Genomic DNA, 21438 nt, shown 5'->3' with positions numbered 1-21438 from the left:
ATGCAGCTCAGCAAGTCTTGATGGTCCACCCCTTGCACACGCTTTCTTGTCTGTATCACTTGCAAAGACAGCTCCTCTGCCTCCTTCCACTTCTTTTGATTTTCGTATGTTAACGCGAGGGCTGTCAGCGTATGTAGGTGTTCTTTTCCAAATAGCCTCTCATAGCCTTCTACTACTTCTCGAAGCTTCTTTCCTGCCTCCTCATACTCTCCCGAGTCTCTTAAAATCAACGCCACGTCAAACAATCTTGTCGCCTTGTCCAAATCTGTATTTGAATGCCCCAACTTCAGACTATTTAAATCCCTTGAGGTTTCGGACCTTTCTCGATCTTGCAAGCCCCCAGAGGACTTTTCCCAATTCCAGACGAGTAGCAAACTACGTGGAAATGTTGTAATCGTTTGTAAAAGTTCTAGCCACTTAATATCTGTTTCCCCTGTTTGTATATTCTCAGAAGGGGCAGCTGCAATCATGATAATGGCAAAGTAATCCCTGTATGGTCTGATGACCGTAGGCTTTAATGCGCCTTGCAGAAGGCAGACGAGGTCGCCCTCCCTGATAGGCTCCGCCGAGACCTGGAGAGCCCAGCGAGCAATCCATTCCCTCCCGCCTTCCGAGGACCCGGAAGTAATACTAACGTTCTGCATCTCACCCCAACTGCAATTGCTCACTGAGGATACCCGGCCAAGGATACACCCTTTGATCTTAATTACTGCTATCTCTTTATCGCACCAAGTCGCCACAGATGTCTCGTGACAAAGAAAGAACCCAACAAGTTGTCGGAAGAGTTTCTCCCATGGGATTTCGTAGTCAGGGCGTAAGCCGACTGTGCTAAGATCGTCAGAGCTCATGCCGAGTAAGGCGTACACCTTGTCATGGCGCTCAGAAGCCTCACGGGTATGGTACATGTCTATCAGTTCGCCTAGGGGGCATACACCTAGAGAAATTACGTCCGACTGACTCGTTGCATATCTAGGCCGGAAAATTGCTCCCCTTATTAAGTAGGTTATTGAACGGATTAGACTCTGTAAGTCTGGATAAGCTTCATAGGAGAGATTTAACGATTTTAAGCCTAAGCAGAATGCGTATCCGTCAATCGCGGTAGAGCCGCACATAATTAGGATATATTGAGCTGCGGCTACTTCCTGAAGGACCTAGATTAACGCTTTAGTTGGTTTCTACGGGATATTGTTAAACAACGGCTCCCTTACCCAGATTCGCCGAAACCATGGCCGTTGAAGTACCGCGAAAATTGCCTGCTGGATCGCTTTGTTACTCAAAGGATTCGTGGTTCGCTTTGCAGCAATATATATATATTCAAGCGCTCTATCGCTGTCATCTGCTGCATCTCCAAGCCACACAATAACACGATTTGCTCTGCCATAGATTTTCGCCATAGACTGTACTTGATGACCTCGCTCTTGCAAATTTGTCTGATTAATACAAACAGCATCTGCCCATAAAATGCGATCGAAAAAGTGATCTCGAAGATGCGATAATGCTCTGTGAAGGTTTACTGTAACGGGTAAGTCTTGACCGTCTATAGAGATAGACCGAGGCTTCTCTTGACCGCCCCACACATAGGATAAAGCCTCATACAGATGAGTTCCTTGACTTGGCTCCTGCAGAGTGTAGTCAAAGAGCTCGCACTGTATAGGGGCTGTTCGGTCTTTATGCGGCAATAGGCGAAGCAAGCGAATACTGTCAGGCCCCGGCAAGAGCGGAGAATAACGGTAGGGAGGCATGGCAAAAGATATTGTAATACAGGGGCTTGATTAGCGTATACCGGATAGGACGATGGGTAGTGGAATGACCATGAGGTGCAAAGATTGCTAGCACGGCCACCCCCGCTGAGTGCATTAGGCAGTCACGTGGCAGTGCACACAGTTCTTACACGTTCACCAGTGCGAGCAGGGCGGCCAACCCGCAAGCCGCTACATCCTCGATGAAAGGCAGGCAGGTATTTTGAATCTGGCGCTTTACCCAATGTGTAAGGTGGGGCTTAAGTCCCTGCGGGGAGAGTTTGCGACAGATGTACTTGAGGGGAAGCCGCTAGCAACTGTAAGAATGCCGAGACAAAAGCCGCTGTTTGGGATCTGGCGGGGTTCTGTGGTTTCCTTGTCTCTGCGCTTGACGTTGTCAAGTGATATCCAAAAGTTTAATAAATTCATCGAAGTACCCGAAGTATCTCCATTTTAGAACCATCCATGATCTACAAGCCCCTCTTGCATCACATGCAAGTTTAAGTGGCAAGATGAGGGAACATTGGGTCGGAGTTTTCCTCGCCACCAAGCGATCGCGATCTGCTCTCTCCACCCTTCCCACCTGCACCCCCGCCAGCACCACATCACCCCATCATGCCGCCGAAGCGGAAAGACTTTCTAAAAAGCAACTCCCAGCATAGCAAGCATAAGCCGAGAGTCCGAGAGCATGCACCTACAACCCCTGCCTCCCTAGACTAACCGTCAAGCAGGAACCAGAGACTGAGAACGACTTTTTAGAAGCTGCGGATGAATTTGAGCAGGCTGGTGGAAAATGGAGAGCTGGAGATGCGGCGAAAGCCACGCGCTTCTTCAAGCGTGCTGTTGACACTTACAATGCAGGTCTTCAGCGGTACCAGGGTTCTTTTGACCTGGCGTACAACAAGTAGGTTATTTTTCCGTTCATGCATTTCTCCCTTTCGAGCGATATCAAGCCATCTCGTCAACACTCTTCCCATGCTTGGAATATCACCAGTCGTCATCTGTACTTATAAAGATTTGAAATATTTTATTAAACAAATTATCTTCTGACACAGCGATTAACCACGTTTTAGGGCAAACCTTGAATATCAAATGGCCCAGGATGCACGAATCGCATCCCAGCTTGGAAGCACAATAGACCTTCTACAGGAAACGCTCGAATCCCATCGTTTTGCGCTCAGTCTGGATCAAGAAAATGCAGACATTCTCTTCAACACCGCACAAGTTTTGACATCCCTGGCCGAAGCACTCACCGAACATGTCAAATCCGATGACCCTGCTCAAGAGAGTAAGACTGCAGCCAGGGCACTCCTTGAAGAAGCATTTCGGAAGTTCTCGGAGTGCCTTGCGCGCCAGGAGGCGGAGTATGCGGAAATGCAGCAGCAGATAGAAGCAACCAAAGCGCAAGAGGAGCAAGCAGGGCTCGCCGCTGATGATCCTGCTACCTCAGAAGCGCATGATGCGCCATCAGCCCCATCCGCAGAAGCCATGGAGACATCCTCGACGTCGTCAGAACCGCCGGAAGAATGGGCTACCGTCGTCGAACCCATCACACCCGCAGCCCTACTCGACACGGTGATCGCCCAACTCAGCTCTCTAACGACCCTCGTCAGCCTCTCAGCTCCCGCAGACGCCAACACAATAAGCCAGCTCTCCAACCTCGCCCTACCCCTCATCAATACCAAAATCCCGCACTACACATCCCTCCTCCCACCCCCATCCTCAGCCCCTGACACCTCACCCGCTCCACCCCCCTCCCTTAGCCTCTCCGCCACTTCACCCGAAGACGCACCAACCACACCAAAGGACGACGCCATCCTATCCAGCGCCGCCTTCCGCGCCGCGCTCCTCGACACCTCGTTCCGCAGCAACCTCCTCAGCGCGCCGCTCTACTCTGCGCACCTCGCCGAAACCTTCACGCCGCTCCTCCCGGCCCCCAACGCGCCGCTCTCCGCCGGCGGCGCCACCAACGCCATCACCGCCTACGCCGAGGCCCTCATCGACTTCGCCGCCACGGTTGGCGCGAAGGAACCGCTGGCCACCACCACCACCTCCACACCTCCCTCTACCTCTCCCAGCACCGCAGCTCCAACCACCCCCTCCCCCACCCGCAAAGACCAATGGACCGCCCTCTCCAAAGCCCAGACCCTCCTCGCCCGCCTCACGGCGCCAACCTCGCCGCTCCCGGCCCCCCGCCTCGCCGCCCTCTTCCTCCTGCGCGGCGACGCCGAAATGCACCGCTTCCGGCTCGCGTGCGCGGCGGACGCGGCGCCCGGCTGGGCGGGCAGCGCGGGCGTGCTGGTGCGGAATGCGGGGGTGTACTACCGGGGCGCGGTGGCGTGGGCGGAGCGGGCGGCGGAGGCGGGGGTGGAGGTGGAGCTTAGGGGGGCGGCGGAGGTGAAAGCGGCGGTGGCGGAGTGCGTGAGGGCGGTGGTGGTGGATGGGGAGGGGATGGGGGGCGTGGAGCCGTTTTGGAGGGCGAGGCAGGCGGAGGTGGGGGAGGTGTTGGCGGGGATGGTGGAGGAGAGTTTGGTGGAGGAGGGGTGGGTTGGGGGTTTTTTGAGGGCGTTGGTGGAGGAGTAGAGGAGGGGATAGGGGATAGGGGATAAGATAGGGATAGGAGGTGGAGGATGAAGGGCAGGTGGAGGGAAGAGCGTTCAGGATAGGGGTGACGACTTGAGATGGCAGATTTGGAATTTAGGATTTGGATGAAGATCGCGAGTAAATTCTCACGTACTGGTTGCTGCGGTGAAATGGTAGCATTGCTTTACGCAATGCTACTGGATACAATGTGTAAGATTGCGATACGACGGTTGATCTCCTTTCTTTCGCCGTCAGCGCTGGAGATTGAATCAGAGAGCTGTTGGATCAAAGTTCTCCGGCCATTTGAAAGCAAAAGCATTTGAAAGCAAAAGCAAATGAGCAACTAGAAACATTTTAGAATTCCTTAAAGTTATTGGTCTGAAATTCTCGCAACTTGGCTTGTACCGGATTCCACGGGCGGAAGATCACCACGAACTCGGCTCCCAAGAGAAGAACGCAGTGGAAGCCCTAAATGTCGCAATCTCATCAAGACTGGGTGTATCGAGTATACATAGAGATGCACGCAGATCCACGTAGATCCACGTAGATCGTCTACAGTATAATTAGGAGGGCTGGTGCGGCCTCTTGGCGCCAGATCTCTTTCCGCAGCGACTCTAGCAGCGGCTCTAGCAGCAACAACAACCGTGTAAGGCAGTCGAGGGAATCGAGGCAATCGTGGCAATCCACAGTGACGCATTTAGTCGGGCTTTTAAGGCTACCACGTCTTTTATCCATGGCGGTGAGGTCTTCGCCGAGACCACTCGGGTCTAGTTACCGTGCAGATGGAGTGTCCGAATCAGTCATCATAACCTTTTCTCAACTGGGTCATTTCCAAGGTTGTTAGCTTCGACAAGGCCGCCTTTGCATTTCGCATTTCGTCTCGCCACATTTTGCTCTGCGCTTTGCTGAGTCGCGTGCACCCCGTGTTTCATGCGCTGGCCCCAACTGCCTGAGCAGGCATCGCTCCAATAAATATCGTCAACGCTGCAGTTGCTGTCCCGCTGAACATCCAGAGTATCCTAGAGAATCCAGAGAATCAGAGAATCCAGAGTCGTTGAAGTCATCGTCCGATTAGCCCAGGCTTATTCCAGCAAGGGCGGCGGGACGTAAAGACACTCTGTCGCACGTCGGCCTGCCGCGTCTCTGTGCGGGTGTGTACCTCGTCGTGCCAAACCACGGCAGCCTCTACAGTGCTGTTGTGGTGCACCGCTGTGCAATTATGCCCTCGGTATTCTCCGTTAGCAGCTTCGGTGAAGCGATGCACGGATGAACACGTGAAACTAGCCCCTCCGGATGGCGCGCACATGAGAGAAAACGGCAAAGCAGCGGAAAACCTGATCTCGGCCCAGCTGAACCGTCGGGTAACGCGATGAAGCCGGAAGACGTCGAGCTCATATCACATTCACGATAGCTCCGCTGCTCCTGCAGGTGCTTTGCAGGCTGCAGTGTAAGCGGAAGTGTGGTGCAGCTGTCATGTGCAGGAAGAGTCTGCCCCGTTGTACCCCGTCAACTGATAGCAATCAGGGCGCGGTTCGCGTTGACCTGTTGGGCATAGTGGGTTTGGCTGCCGTCGAGTAATGTTTAGCTGCGGAGCCGACCCAGCAGTCGTCTTTTGGCGGGTTGGCTGCTTTAGCTTGGCCATTCGTGGTCAGTGCCATCCTCGAAAGCAATGCGGGGTTGTCTCGAGATCTGGGCCCTAAGCCGAAGCAAACGCCCTCCAGGCCTGGCCAGTGAGGCGATCCATGAAGGATAAATGCATCACCCCCAGCCTCAACTACCCCGGCCTCAACCACCCCAGAACGTGCACCACGTCGAGAGGCTGTGACATCCGTCGAGCATCTGCAACCTGTGCTACACTCTTATATTACTTACATATTTATCCACGTCTTTGTAACATTATCAATCTCACCTGCTTCGCTGACCGAACCAATTCCCGATCGAACAACCCGCTACCTGTCAATAATCGACATAAATACCCCGAAGCTTACACCAGCATCTCAGACCTCCGCTTCCAAAGCTTCGGAGCTTCCCACCAGACCAAAAAATCTTCCGAAAAAAAGCACCGCGATAATTTTACAGAAACAAAGCCGCGGAGTCAAACCCATCTTTCGGGTCGGCACATTTCCAGAACCTTGATTCGCAACAAGAAAAAGCCCTTGCGGCTGCATGGCGGAGTGGCTTGCTCAATGAATCGCTTCTAGCAAGCTCGCCCTTTCCTTCTGTTCCGCGACTCATTCAACAAGGGCTTCTTTCACTTCTCTGGGAGGGATTCCAGTTGAGCTTGAGCTTGAGCTTGTCGTTTATTAATTCCTTCCTCTTCTTACCACTTCCTCACTGTGGGAGCTCGGTCTCAATGCCTCTGCCGGCGGTGGCTCGACTCATGAGAAATTCTCTGATAGACTCTCACGCACAAGTACGCCCGGCATGCTCTCCAGCAAACTCCAACGACGCGACGAGCACGAATTCCTCCACGAATTCCTCCACGAATGCTCAATCTGACCGCAATCCTCAGACCTACGGCTACTACAACTCCTTCCACACCCATGCTCTCCCTGCAGATAACTCATCTCCTCCCAGCTATAGTTGCGCCGTCAGCCCAGCTGCAACAGCCCGCCTAAATGCCACTGCTCAGGCTGAAGCAGACGCGGCATTTGAGCCTCTTCCCTCATACACGTGCTCGGTGGAAATCGAAGGGGTAGTGGGCTTAAAGACTGAACTCGTCACGCCATTTCAGGCTTCCGCAGACCGGCAATGGCATGACGTCTATGCTGTCCTTTGCGGCACTCAGCTCAACATTCACCACGTGAAAACGCCAAGCTTCCTCAGCAAAAGCAAGTCTCCAACTCCTGGCCGATTAACCAAATCATACACGCTGCAACACGCAGAGATCGGCCTCGCATCAGACTTCAAAAAGACGCAGCTGATCCCAAGATCCCCATTCGCTCACCTTGTACCCTCTGCCGCACGCCAGAAAGTCTTCGAGTCCGATCCTCATCTTTTTGAGCCAGTTCGCGAATTCGTCATGCGGCTGCGCTTGGAGACTGAGCAACTTTTGCTGTGCTGTCAAGACCAAGATGGCTTACTAAATTGGTTAGATAAGATGTGTGCCGCTGCTGACATCAGCCCTCCGTTAGATGACCGGGCAGAGCCTCGAATCAGAAGTCTGCCAAGGAGAACTAGGCGGCAAAGGCAGCTAGACGGCATGCGGATTCCTAGTAATCTGGAGAATCTAGGGAGCTTAGCTGCCGGCCGAAGAATTTTGGCTGAGCAAGAACGTATCATTCGGACGCTGTACCCCCAGTTAGCGAACTCGGAAACGGGCACAGAATCGGCAAATTCACAGCAGCCAGCGGATGCACAAGCTGCCCCTGAGGGTGAACCGGCGGCCGCGCACTCCGATCCCGAAGCTGAAGACCTAGATCCAGCAGATGTACGGTTTCCGAGCTCCTCTCGCCGCCCGCGTAGCTCTATCGCGGCGCCTATAACGTCCTCCAACCGAAATCCGTCTGCCCAGAATGAGGGGACACCAGAGCGTAGAACATCAGTGGCCTCAAATAACTCCACTCGGGATCCAAAAAATGCTCCCCGGCAGACCCAGTCACAATCTCAATCCGTCCGCTACCGTCGCCGGTGCGCCCCAATATTGCTTGCCTCATCCCCACGAGTAACCGACATACTATACAGCGACGGCAAGCGCATGCGACTTAATCCAAAAGATGACACGCTCGTCGAGTTCACACAACTCCCGCCCCGCTATGACGCGCACTCCTTCACGCAAAAGCCGACACCGCCAAAGCCCGCATCACGTGTCTCGTCAGCACCCACCCGGCTCAACACAGCTGCAGCAGAAACAACCGCACAGCCCGCCGGCCCTGCACGCCCCACGCCCCAGCGCGGCGCCAGCAACGACTCGCTCGCCTACTCCTTTAGCTTTCTGGACGTCGACGCCTTGGCCTTCGGATACGATCTCGCAACTACGTCTTCAGCCGAACAGGCCGAGCGGGCGCGGCTGGACAGCGAGGCGGACGAGATCAGGTCGCTGCATCCAACAGAGACAATCTCAGAGCCGCCGTCGCCCACGACCGCGACAGCGCTGACGAAGATGGCGAAGGCGGATCCGACGCGCCGGTTGATGCGACTGGGCAAGGTGCGGTCGAGCTCGGAGGAGGGCCGCGACATGAGCGTCGTCACGGTGGGCGTCGGGATGCTGATATGAGCGGGGTCTAGGACAGTTCCTAAACCCCAGACATCAGACACCGGACCATGCTGTCCATCCGAAGTGTAGACGAGGGAGGAGGCCAGCGTGGCAGTACCTTGCGTTCCCCCACTCCTTTCTGTCTCGAGCTGTATTTCGTGTGCTTTGCTTTAGCGTGTAGCGTTCTGTACCACAGCGAGGTCGTGGCCAACCCCCCCTCGCGTCATGTACCCCCTCTTTCTTTCCCTTGCGTCATTCATCAACCTGACTAGAGCACAAATTGCTTGTCTCGTCTCTCATGTTTTGTACATTTCTCAGACACTCCCCCCCTTTCTTTGCAGCATACTAGCTCGCTTGCTCATGCGACTTGGCGTTTGAATATCATGTTGCTTGGTGTCTGTCTGTCTTTTTTCTACGCGCGACGGGTTCTTCCGCGCGACGTCATGAGGAGTTGTATAAGATACCCCATTTTTTAGTTCCTGAGTCGTCGTTCGGCTTTCCGAGGGAGAGAGTGAGGCCGCAGGGGTGGCGTGGGCAGTGTGTATAGAAGCAGTTATTGCGCGTGTGTGTGTCATGGGCACCACAGCGTAGCGGAAGGGAATAATCTACGGCGGAGTAGCGTAGCGGGCATATAATCCAACCGAGGACCTCCTCGCATCCATCTCCATCTCCATCTCCACTTCTCTGCTTCTGAAACCCGGTGGCCGGCGTCCCTGACGCGAGCTTAACGCGCCCTTTTGTGCTTTCTAATTTTCGTCAGATCGTCGTCGGCTTGGCTCGGCTCGACTCGCTGCTCCTCTGGCTTTCCTGCTTTGCGCGCCCCCCCCTGTCGTCTTTGCTACGCGCTCCCTCTCAGTTCCGTACCCGGTGTCGTAGAACCCCTGGCCTGACCAGGTGGGCGAGGCGCCACGCCACCGTTTTTGGGCTCCGGTGCTGAGGGCTGGGTCTGGATCGGTCCTTTGGGTGGAGATCGTGATGGGGTGGCGCCCGATGGATGGGAAGGGCAGAAGGAGGGTTTGGGACAGGGGGGTTAAGGAGGTGAGGAGGGGACAAAGGAGAGTGGTTGGGTGAAGGGAGGATAGAAGAGATGGGGCAGGGCGGGTCGCGGTGGGCAAAGAAACGGTGATGCTCGGTATTCGGGTTTGGTGCTTAAGTTGGTGTACTAGTGCTGCTTAGCTGCGCACAGTCATAGTTCGTTGGTTCTTAAGCATTGCGGGGACTTGGGTTTTGTTGGGTTATGCTGTTGGTTAAGGGGTTTATTCGGGCATCTGATTTGAGAAGCTCAGCATTGATGTTCTGATGGAGCATTTTTCCTATCGGTACCAACTGTATTACGTCAGAACGGGTATGATGGCTGCAGTCCAGCCTGATAAACCGTGAGAGCACGACAGACGGATATCTAATCATCAACTGTTGACCGGAAAATTCATAATGAGAACTCTGTCCTTTTGAAATGAGGCTTTGGAGCCCATATATACAAGACGTGAGTGAGTCAAAGGCACCCCTCGCGTTTTTGGCAAATGGGGAAATGGTTGTAAAGCGCCAATCCAGGCTGCATGGTGGGGCAAAATCTGCTTCCCGAGTTTGGTACGTCGGCTATCTGATCGCAAGTGTACTTTTTTCAAGTAAGCGGTTTTGATCGGGAACAAGACCACCCATAGTTATGTCGGTACCGTGGTTCACCTCTGCTATGATAACTGCAGAAGTATATAACTTCGGCTTTGCCTGTCCCTCTCCGCACACCTGCATTCAATCCACAGGCAAAATTTTACTCACATTACCACCAAATACACCACTGAGATATCTGCTATAACCCCTCGTATAGCACCTACTTTAAACTATCCGTACTGGCCTCATACAGATATTTTACACCACCACTCCGCAACTGCTTCAACGTCAACATTCCAAGGCTAGCAGCACAACCTGTCGCGCGTTGTGCCCCCTTGGCAGTCCGCCAACTCTCACCTTATGTGACTCGTGCAAGTTTCCTCGCATCCCGAGGTGTCAAATCGCAATTTCACGCTCGAGGCTTTCGAATCTGGTCAATGCTAAGCTGGGATCAAGATGAATACGAGAAGGGGTTTCTTAGAGGGTTAGATGCAGCATGGGGAAATAAAATGAGAAGAAGGCAGGAAAATGAAAGCTGGAGCTCGGCAATGACATCCGGATACAAGTTTGGGTTTCGGACGGCACGGACACTAGGTCGAGAATATGCCAAGACTCGTAGAAGTGAAAAGATTGCTGAAATCGTTGCTACGTCGATTTTAGCTTGTGGCGTTTGGGTCGCTTGTAGATGGTTATGAATGTTGGTGCAAATACCGATGCGAACTAGAGGGAACTAGGAACTGAATCGGAAGGCACATGCTAGAGCAGAACCATCTAGCGAATGAGAGTTCTTGGTCACTTGAATTTATCGCGGCGTCTGTTGCCCAAGCAGTCGTACACTAATAATATCAACAATTTCCTCACGCACACGTAAAAAATCCACAGGTCCTCGAAATGTCGCACTTAGATAAAAAAGGGAAAGCAATTTGAGATCTCCCTCGTATCTGCAACCAGTAGACTTATTGCCAAACTGTCGAACATTTCATCCAGTTATAAGCAAATCATGCCATTAGCTTTGACCGAGAGTAGCGACCAAGGTAACGGCTGCTATAAGGAAATGAGTGATGTGGACGACGGAAAAGGATTCGCCCTCCATTATTTGCAAGAGCATTATCGAATGCATTCCTCAGTGAGAGGACTGTAAGTCTGATAGCGCTGGAATGGAGTCTAAGAAGCGCAGGAAGGCGCAATGCGGGAAGCAAATATATATTCGCAGTGATGGTGCTGTTTTCCATTCTCTTCTTCATACAGAACAATCGATACAATTTGGGCATTCGTTAAAATGAAAATCTTTACCAAGATCTCCAGCGCTACTCTTGGCTAAATAAAAGCCCTCTCTGACAATAGTCAGCACTTAGTGAGTGATAGGCCCCTACTGCTGACTGATTGCGTTAATCAAGTCGCTCGCTGAACGCTACGCTGGATGTATATACGCTGACTGCACCGCTGTTAGCGCGCTTATTCTAATTGTGTGCATTATACAGACGTGGTAGAGCTATAGAGTTAGACTTTATATTTTTGGCAGCACCTTAATATGTATAAATATTGACGTTGCCTAATCTTAAATCTATCCTAATTGACCTTATATAGTGTTCAAAACCGTCGTATTTAGTTAGCTGGCTCGAAGGCTTTAAAGGAGGTAGTGACGTTAGTGATAAGGATTTGGGTTAGGTGGTTGAGCGGGCTCCTTGAGCTCTATTTTGAAGTCAAAATTTATTAACAAGAGATCTCTAGTGGACGTCTCTCTTACCTGGCGTTTCTGTCACTATATTTGACCTATAACCAGTAAGATCGGTATTATGGTTGGTCAGCTAAGGCGTAGTTGGGGCTCCATCGGACTTGATGCAGTCAAGTCAAGCAAGCTGCTTGATAGAAGGCCTTTGAGTAGCCGCCATTTTTCAACTGTGTCGGCTGCAACGGCTGTGGGCTGGCGAAGAGCTTGATTGAGGTGTAGATTGTGAATTTGATGAGGAAGGAGTAGAGGAAGAAGCTCTACTGCTTGGCCGATGGGCGAAATGTAGGGGGCGTTGTATATTGATGTGTTGATAAAAAGGTTGATGTTGTGGTAGGCGCGTTCAACTTCTACCAAAAAGTCTACTAAAAAGCTTCAAAACAACACCAAATTGATCTTTCCTTACCACCTATGCAGCGAGCTGACAGCTCGCTGCATGTATCTACGTTGACTGACTGCTTACACCAGCAGCTAGCTGTCAGCGACGCTGCCAGCGACGCTGCCTATTTGCCTCACTGCTCTCTGACCGGCGCCTGTGAGTCAATTTCTCTTCTTTCCTTCGGGTTCCGGTCGCCGTTTGACGGTGCCCCTTTCATTTCCCTTCCTTCGGCGGCTACTGGGGCCTCCGAGGTTTTGCTAGTTCTCGCAGCCTCGCTCTCCGCCCCAATCCATCACATAAACCACTCTCAACTTCCAGTCCCTCAATTTGGTCAGGCAACATCATAGCTGCTCTGCGAGCTTCATAATCTTTTCCTATGCCTTTTTTAACCCTTAGCCTGACTCATATTACTACCCTTCCGCTCCGTTCGCGTCTCTCACCGCTAGCAAGCTGTCGCTTTCGTGCCAACAGCGCACCTGCGGCCTACCTTCAGAACCACTATCCTCAGAGAGATACCGTTTGACAGATGCACTGACCATCTCTTTAAAGCTGGCTTTAAAGCTGGCTACCGGCGGGGATGGAGGGACCACAAAGCCAGCCAGTCCAAAACCCCTCCATGGTGAACGTTCGTCTGGTTTAACGTCAAAGCGCTTTGCACAGCCGCGATGGGCTCGATCTACACAGTCGCGGTAAGCTCGATAGTCACCGAGCAGGCGACGTCCGCCGGCAAGCCAAGGGACCAATAGCGTGTGGGTTAGGCTTCCTGCGATCACGTGATGGCATCGCTTGCAAATAGGTTCGTTCTTTGTGACGACTCCACCTTATGGAGTCTCCTCACACACCACCATACATCTGCATCCTCGTGTGACAATATTTTTAATATTCGCGATTTTTGGATTTTGGTGTGCATGAGGTGGGACCGTGTACGAGGTGGTCCAAACGCTTGGTTCGTATTTCGTATCCTTCCTACTTAATAAGTTTGAATATTGGGCGCTAAAAAACCTCAAATCAAAGAAACCGAAGGCCTTATGTTTGTTTGATTTGTTTGTTGCCCACTCTGCACATAGGAGGATAACGAACCTAACTGGGTGGCTGGAAGTGGGTACCTGCTATTGATAGAACTCAGTGAAATCACGTTTAGGCTCGAACTACCTGTCCTTAGAAAAATAAATCATAGCATGCATTATCCTCAACCGCTTTCAGATATAGAGAACCAGCCTCAATGCTAAGAACCCTCCTCTGAGTCGACATCCCCTTTTCGTTGGGAGGTCTCGAAGGACGAATGAAGTTGGCGACTCAGATATGCAACACGGGACCGTAACCCCTTTCCCCTAAGAGATCTCAACACTAGGATTGCCCAGGTTGATTTACACGACGCACGGCTCCAACCGCCCACACCCAAGTTCCTGTTAAAAGACGGACAATCGCTAAATGAAACACTTTGAGTCAGTCTGGCGTTTCGTGGAACCGGAATCTGTGATGATCGGCAAGCGCTTTGCTGTGCGGCGCCGGCGCGAAACTCAGATTATGGTCTGTTTCTTATTTTGACATTATACAGAGCCGAAGGTTGCATTGGGAGTCATCCTCGTGGAGATTAGAATTCTTGAGCTCTCGTATTCGATGCGCTGTGAAAACATGCCTAGAGCCGCGGTTATGGAGGGCGGATATACTAGCATTTCGATAGTCTCAAGTGTATATAAAGGGTGAATGCAACTCCCAGACACCCTACGGATTTCGAAGTAAAATCAGCCTTAAACCACTACAAATCACCTCGCATCGCTTCTCGAGTAAAGCGTCATTCCTCCATAATGCGTCCACGCTTAATCACATTTCTCCTTTCCCTAAACCTCAGCCTCGTAACATCAGACTCTGAACGCCTCCACGCCCACCTCTTCTCCCGCTCTGACATCTGCACCGAAAACAACTCCGTTGACTGCGACTTTAGCTGCATGCCGCTAGGCTCCGTCTGCTGCAAAGACGGTAGTGGCACGTTCTGCCCATCCGGCACGGTTTGCGACAGCGACGGCTGCTGCCCTATCGGCAAGAGGTGTACGGGGCCCGGTGGAACAATGACCTATGACGTCCTGACTGGGACGGGGTCTCTCCCGACTAGTCCTCCAAAGACTACTGGACATGGCGGAGCGGTGTTTCCCCAGGCTACGGGTGCGGCTCCTGCTGGCTGGGGTCGTGGCTCGGAGCTTTCTGCGCTGCTTCTGATGGCTGGCCAGTTGGTACTTGGATAATGGGTGGTTTCCGGAGTGAGCCAGTGAGGTGAACCAGGCGGTTTGGCTGTGAATAGCTTTACTCTGTTTTAGAAACGAAGCCAGAAGCCAGAACTAGCCCCGCGGGAGGACCCGAACTTGTCTTTAAAGCTTAGTGCCTGTATGTCGCCCGGCTCTAATTTAATTGCTGGTTAAAGTTATCTAATTCGCTTGCTTAATATCAATCTTTTCTTAGTACCCTCTTTTTAAGGTTTTTGTCGGACGGACAAGTCACTCATAAGAACTCTGTCGATTGAAGCTGGCTCTAGAAGCTCTCTATATACATGGGGTCGGGGCAAAGGACTGACGACGACGCTGACGACGATTCTGGAGCTATTACTCAATCGCCACAAGGTTGATATTGCCACTCAGTCGGTAATAGGTAATAGAAACAGGGTGTGAGTCATAAGGTGGTACCTGACAGTGACCTCAACGTTCGACAGTTTCCTCTATTATCTTAACTTATTTTTTGCTTATTTTATTTTGGCGTCTACTTATACCTGATGAACTGAATGATATTGGAATGAATGAGATCTAACTACGAATAATATAGGCCCTATATATGCCTATATGGTGTAGCAATTAAGTGATTGCTACGGAAACAAACCAAAAAAGGAACAAAGGGAGTCTGCTTACGTAAGTAGGAAACGCGTGTAGACGCATGTGGAGGACTCTTCCAGAACCGTCGTCAATACCTTCAATTTGTCTTTTAATTACATGGCTCTGCATCTGTTTCTATGTCGCGCAATCGATTAATTAAGGCTCCGTATGCACAACCGATTAAGGGTCCGCATATGTAGTCGTTCGATTAAGCCTCCATATCGTTGTCTAATTGAGACCCTATATCGTCGTATAATCAATCAAGGCTTCAAATCTGAATCCATCCGTGCAATCAATCAAGGTTCTGCTTCTTTTTTTTGAGACGCCCTTCGTAGCCGTTTTCTTCCCTTTCTAGGCCGCCTTTGCTCTTGACTTCCTTGGCATATCCTTAGGTTTTCGCGGCTGCTTATTCGCCCCCGCTGTGGGTCTTAATCTTCTTCCGGCCTAAGAACCTTCCTTAGAATTGTCTTTTGCTTTCGGTTTCTTTATCACTGTCCTACTGGCTCTGCGCTTCGCCTAAGTTATCCTCGATATCTTTAAAGCCATCCGGTGGCCTGTGGCGGTACTGCAATTAATTGTTGTTCGATTAAAGAACTAAGGTTGGCCCGGTCGAAGGCTCTAATTTAACGACATTCAATCGATTCGATTCAGTGACGGAGACGTGCTAATATCGAGGCTCTAGCTTGATTCGATTCTTCGATTGATCGTGGCTTCTGTGCGGGGTACAGCTGAGCGTGGTCCGGAGAAAGTTGAACGTGGTCGCCGATGGGGGTCGGCGAAAGTTGAGCGTGGTTGCCGATGGAGCGCCGGCAAAAGGTCGGCGGTACTCAACTTTTACCCGTACAGAATGCGCATTAGTAGCCACAATTTGCCTTTAGTAACTGTTGGGAATAAAGGCAAATGGTCACCATATGAGGCATATTGCCGTCACGTGTGGCAAGTTGCCGTTACGTGCGGCAAGTTGCCATCACGTGCCGCCGCGGCACTAGCGTGGTAAGGAACCTTAAGTTCCTTACCCCTTTCTTTAAGGAGAATAAATAATCATCATACTATCTACGAACCGTAGCTATATAATATCCCCCTTGTGTAACTAACACTGATTAGTGGTTAACTTTACTGTTATACTATAGAGTAGCTAGGTATTCCACTAAGAAGAGACGAGCCACTATACTAGTGCTACTTATACTAAAGAAAGCTGTCTTTTAAGGTTAGAACTGGTCCTAAACCTTAAATAGAACTCTTCTATAAATCTAAGGATCTAAAGGCTAGAACTGGTCCTAAGCCTTTCTAAGATTACGGATTCTTGCGTCTATTACGCAGAATAACATGCTTTACAAGTCTTCGCGATTTAAGGCTAGAACTAGTCCTAAGCCCTATAATTACAAATACATATTATAAACGCGTACTAAATAACAATCCCTATACCACTAATATTCCCTTCCTCTAAAGATATAACTATGGCCACTCCGAACAACTAGAGAGACTCCTTACTACTAGGGGTAGCTATATACGCAAAACTTATTAATAAAGATTGGGACGTATTTACCTTTAATATAACAACCTATACCGTAAAATAAGTTAACGGCTTTCTTTTACACCATATTCTATTCTACCGAGATAGCTATTATACCGATTTATAGTTATAAGAATACTTTAGGGAGGATTTTATAGGATGGACCGCCGATACCTAGGCACTTAGCAATATTAATATTATTTAGGATTTTTAAGACTNNCTNTANAGNAATNGGGTNTANNTTANNNAGNANNGTAACCNAATTNCTAGTAATATTTANGCNGTTNTTACTAGTATAGAAGAACTAGTATAGACGGAAGCTAAGATTATACGTTAACTACGGAAACCTAAAACCAACCTATATTCTTTAGAAGGCAACTTTAATTTAGAACGAAACCCCTAGAACGCTACTCTCCTACCTAAAGGTGCTCTCCTACTTAGAGGTGCTCTTCCTCTACCTTTACTATCTTTAACTCCTCTATCTTAGCCAACCGATAAGCCTCTATCTTAAGAAGTTACAAATTTAATAAAGGTATATTTGGACGAAGAGAAGAAGTTTAGAGAAGAATTGTACGATATACTTGGAGTAAAACTATAGGTCTTTTATAACTGCTGCAATAAGGTTAAAATTTAACGCCACTAGTTCTATTATGCTTTCTTTATTATATTAAAGGGACAGGCGGCAACGTTCTATTACGACCATATTGTAGGTAAAAACTATAGCTTTAATGTAATGCTTTAGCTTACTAGAGCCCACTTTAAAACTAATAAAAACCGCTAACTCTATATATTTGAATAGCGGGAGACTATATTCTAGAGAGTTATCGCTTCTAACCCAACAATAACTTACCTAGAGTATCTTTAACTACTCTTTAATAAACTCTAGAAAATCTAATATAGTCTTACTAAAACCTACTAAAATAAAAACAGTCTAAGGGACTAGGTTATCTTAGTATACTATAGCATTCCTAAGTGTAACTTAGCGCTATATAAACCTATAGATATATTTAAAGGAGTATATGCCGAACTACGCTTTACTATAGGCACTATAATGCGAATATAAGAACCCCAACAATTCTATACCGAAAACCCTATTTAAACCAGGATTCTAGACTAATATAATTATAACTAGACTAATTAAATATATAGTGGCCGGAGTAGGGGATATAGTAGAGGGTATAATTAACGTTAACTATAAAGCAATCGTGGAGGTCCTTATAGAGGTTCATTTCGGAACAACTGTTAGAAGAAGTGCTATATTTATAAGAAGCCAAATTGCTAGTTAAATAGACACTTTCTTAATAAGCGAAAGGAGGCATATAATAAGTTCTAACAGAGTGTAAGAAACGTTAAAAATTATAAGGTTACTACAGCCTACTTCTAAAGCTTTTTGGTCCAATATAAAGGTATAAAAGACCTTAAGGATAAGGTTAATAAGGCCGAACAGCTCCTTATAGATATGGATATTAAGGACTACTCTCCCAACTAATACTTCACTAAGTATAGTGAGGTAAATGGCATATAAACCGTCGCTATCCTTAATAACTAATCTACGTTCCATTCTGTTATAAAGTTAGATATCTTTAACGAGCTAAAGGAAAGTTCCGCGTTCTCCTTTAATAACAAATACTTGGCGAACGTCTTTTATGGTATTATACTAGATACTAGAGCCGCAGAAGTATCTATAGTAGGAGAACCTTAAGTTTAAGCTCTTCAGCAGCTTAATAGCTCTGTTTAAATCGACTAATTAACGGCAGGCTAATATATAATTTGCTTCGGTAAGGATACTACAATTTCTCTTGGCATAATTAAGGTCTAAACCCCATTAGAATGTATTACCTTCTATATTATTCCCGCGAATACCCCGTTTCTATTCTATATCTAAAATATAAATAAATTAGGCGTTAAGCTTAATAACCTTAAGGACATACTTATTTAGGGAGACAATTAGGTGCCCGTTATATGCAAGTAGGGTTACCCTTAGTTGCTCCTCTAACAACTAAAAAGGAGCGTTGCTTAAAGTTACTTAACCAAGTTAGAGCTACGTTAACTACACCGTTATTTTAGCCACCTATCTGTTTACTAACTGCTTAGGGTTCTTTAACGAGCAGGTTATAAAGTTAAGGTTAAGGCAATTAAGTATCTTATAAAGTACTGTTATTACTGCTAAATAAACCAGAAGTCCCCTGGCCGATTTAAGTTCACCCTTAAAGATGACTATAACTTTAACTTCTATATTATTATTAATGTTATATATCTTAATGGCAAGCTAGTCCTCTAAGCTATTAACTTATTAACCTCCTTCTAAGCCGCACGTTTCTTAAGGGATATATTAGCTAGGAATATATAGGATACCCTTTAATTATGCTAGATTAATGTTTACCTAGGACCCCCTAATTAAATTATTTACAACATAGGAAAGAACTTCTTATCTACGGAGTTTCGATAATAGGCAAAAGCAATAACAATTAAGGTTAAGGAAGTCCCTATTAAGGCATAAAACAGTATTAAAAAAGTGAAGTAATACTACACGCTATTACACCAAGCATATGAGATTATTTCTTTAGAACTAGAGGACGTTAGCGAAGAAATTATCTTATAGATAGCTGTTAAGGCCGTTAACGATTCCGCTGGCCTAGATGGGCTCGTACCTATATTACTAGTCTTTAGCGCCTACCCTTAAATGACTAATAATTCTCCACCATCTCCCTCTATTATATAATGAGCTGAGGCTATTCGCAAAGCAATAAAGAAGGTATAACGTCTATACGCTACGCGCTAGGTTAATAACGCACTAGGAATAAGAAATGGCCTAAATACCTTAACTACGCTTAATCTACCACTCTAATCTAAAGTACGGGTATGGCGTGAAAAGGGAGGATGGTTAGGCCCATATAAACTTATTATAATTAATGGTTAAACTTATACTCTTTAGATGCCCTATAGACCTACTTAATTCTATTTAACCGTTATTAGGCCCTACTATAAAGATAACAGTTCTAAGCCTTTATAGGATGCCCTAGAAGATACCCTAGAAGATGCCCTAGAGGAGAACCACAATTAACGTGCCCTAGAAGGCGACTGTGATCCTAATATAATTGTAGTAGACGTGCCGCAACCATGACGCGGTAGAGGTCGCCCGAAGGGATTACGAAATCGCTAACATCTTATTAATTTTAAAGAGTAATTTGTTGCTGCTATAGAGAGTAGAGTTAAGTTATTAATGGCCTTTATAACAGCTAAAGAGAAGGCTGACTTTAAGCTCGCAAAATAGCTCTAAAAGGAAGGTCGTATTATAACTCCAGGAGCTCCTTTCTAAGTATCTAATAAGCAGGAAATCGACAGTCTTATTACAAAAGGAGTCTTTAAATTTAAGAAGTATAACCCTACTAAGTTTAATAGAATTCGCATCTTTAAGTTAAGAATGGTCAACGAGATTAAGGGTAAGGCTACTAACGCCCTATTTAAGAAATTAAGGCTTGTTATCTAAGGCTATAATAATGACGGCAAGGAGACAATCCTTACGCAATCCCCTATAATTTAATAAGCTAGTTAGCAAGTCATTATTATACTAGCTCCCTCCTTAATAAAGAACGGAATGGCAGTTTATTTATAAGATATTACTTAGGCCTACACCTAATTAGAGACGCGCCTTTAGCGCTTAATACTGGCATATCTTCTAGAGTAAATTCGCCACTAATATCCCAAAGATACAATTATGGTTGTGCTTAAGCCACTATATAAAATTGCAGAGGTAAGAACTTATTGGTGGGCTACCTATAGCAAATACTATAAAGAGAAGCTTCTAATAACTACCTCTATATTTAATCCCTACTTCCTCATTATAACTATAGGAACTCTATTTGGAATCGTTAGTATATAAACTAACAATATAATCATCTTAGGAGACAATTAATTCTTAGCTCTTAAGGAAGATAAGCTAGTAAAGGTAAATCTTATAGCAAAGCCAAAGGAAAGACTTAATGTAATAATACCATTACTCTTTAATGGATATATCCTTTCCCTAAATAAGAACTTCATTGCTTTACGCCAAAAAGGTTAAGGCAAGAAGATCGACGTTATTAACGTTAATTCCCTAAAGCAAGGATACATAGAGTAACGCGCCCGCGAAGCTTATATTACTTCTATCTATCAGCCTAAGGCTTCCTTTAATCTCTCTATTGCCGCTTAACACTAGAAACTAACTAAGGAGGATATCCTTGCCCTAAATAAGCGCCTTTCCTAGCAAATAACACATCTTAATCGGGGACTACTCTATATGTCTATTAATCTTCCTACCGCTAAGCTCTTTATATTTGTCAATAGATTGTTCACAAACAATAAAGATTTTAGCTCCCAATTAGGATATAAAATCATCATCGCGAACGAATTTACTAAAGAGAATAACTTTACAATCTATAGCAATCTTATTTATTAAAGCTTAACTAAGAGTAAGCGCGTCACCTAAAGTGTTTTAGTGTTAGAGATATATAGAATAGTTGGCGGAGTTAATATAGCAATTACAATTGGAACTACCCTAAAGATAATTATAGATTGACTCGAACTTCCCGTTATCCCTATAATTATATACACCAATTCATTTTCCCTCTATAAGTGTTTAGTCAAGCTCGGTACCACAAAGGAGAAGCGCCTTATAATTAATATTATGGCACTTCAGCAATCCTATAAGCGTTAAGAACTCTTTAAAATTTAATAGATTAATAGCTAAGATAACCCGGCAGATATAATAACAAAGGCGAACCTAAATAAGGCACTAGAGACGTTTATTAATATAAATACTCTACGTATACGAGTTAAAGGTTAGGTTAAA

General features: G+C 47.4%; 5 protein-coding genes across 5 annotated transcripts; 4 read left to right on the top strand and 1 right to left on the bottom strand.

The window, feature by feature from the left end:
• Positions 1–185: 185 nt before the first annotated feature.
• Positions 186–1751, bottom strand: K441DRAFT_517290 (HET-domain-containing protein; the record flags this gene model as incomplete). Its single annotated transcript, XM_067642121.1, has 2 exons — positions 186–1151; positions 1209–1751. Coding segments are annotated over 2 exons (1509 nt in total), but the record flags the coding sequence as incomplete, so codon positions are not given.
• A 716-nt stretch (positions 1752–2467) lies between these two features.
• K441DRAFT_507467 (uncharacterized protein) lies at positions 2468–4277 on the top strand (the record flags this gene model as incomplete). Its single annotated transcript, XM_067642065.1, has 2 exons — positions 2468–2643; positions 2813–4277. Coding segments are annotated over 2 exons (1641 nt in total), but the record flags the coding sequence as incomplete, so codon positions are not given.
• Positions 4278–6786: 2509 nt separating this feature from the next.
• Positions 6787–8538, top strand: K441DRAFT_519573 (uncharacterized protein; the record flags this gene model as incomplete). The annotated part of the gene is made up of 1 exon (XM_067642135.1): positions 6787–8538. A coding segment is annotated over one exon (1752 nt), but the record flags the coding sequence as incomplete, so codon positions are not given.
• A 1619-nt stretch (positions 8539–10157) lies between these two features.
• K441DRAFT_670299 (uncharacterized protein) lies at positions 10158–11009 on the top strand. The gene has a single exon (XM_067650265.1). The coding sequence runs from the start codon at positions 10563–10565 to the stop codon at positions 10818–10820; it is 258 nt and encodes an 85-aa protein (XP_067497180.1). The 5' UTR covers positions 10158–10562; the 3' UTR covers positions 10821–11009.
• Positions 11010–13987: 2978 nt separating this feature from the next.
• On the top strand, positions 13988–14567 carry K441DRAFT_670298 (uncharacterized protein). Its single transcript, XM_067650264.1, has one exon. The coding sequence runs from the start codon at positions 14042–14044 to the stop codon at positions 14474–14476; it is 435 nt and encodes a 144-aa protein (XP_067497179.1). The 5' UTR covers positions 13988–14041; the 3' UTR covers positions 14477–14567.
• The last annotated feature ends 6871 nt before the right edge of the window (positions 14568–21438 follow it).

Source organism: Cenococcum geophilum (assembly GCF_001692895.1).
Source record: "Cenococcum geophilum 1.58 unplaced genomic scaffold K441scaffold_81, whole genome shotgun sequence".
NCBI classification, from domain to species: Eukaryota; Fungi; Ascomycota; class Dothideomycetes; order Gloniales; family Gloniaceae; genus Cenococcum; species Cenococcum geophilum.
Note: the sequence above shows the minus strand (reverse complement) of the source record. Positions and strands in the feature narration are given on the sequence as shown.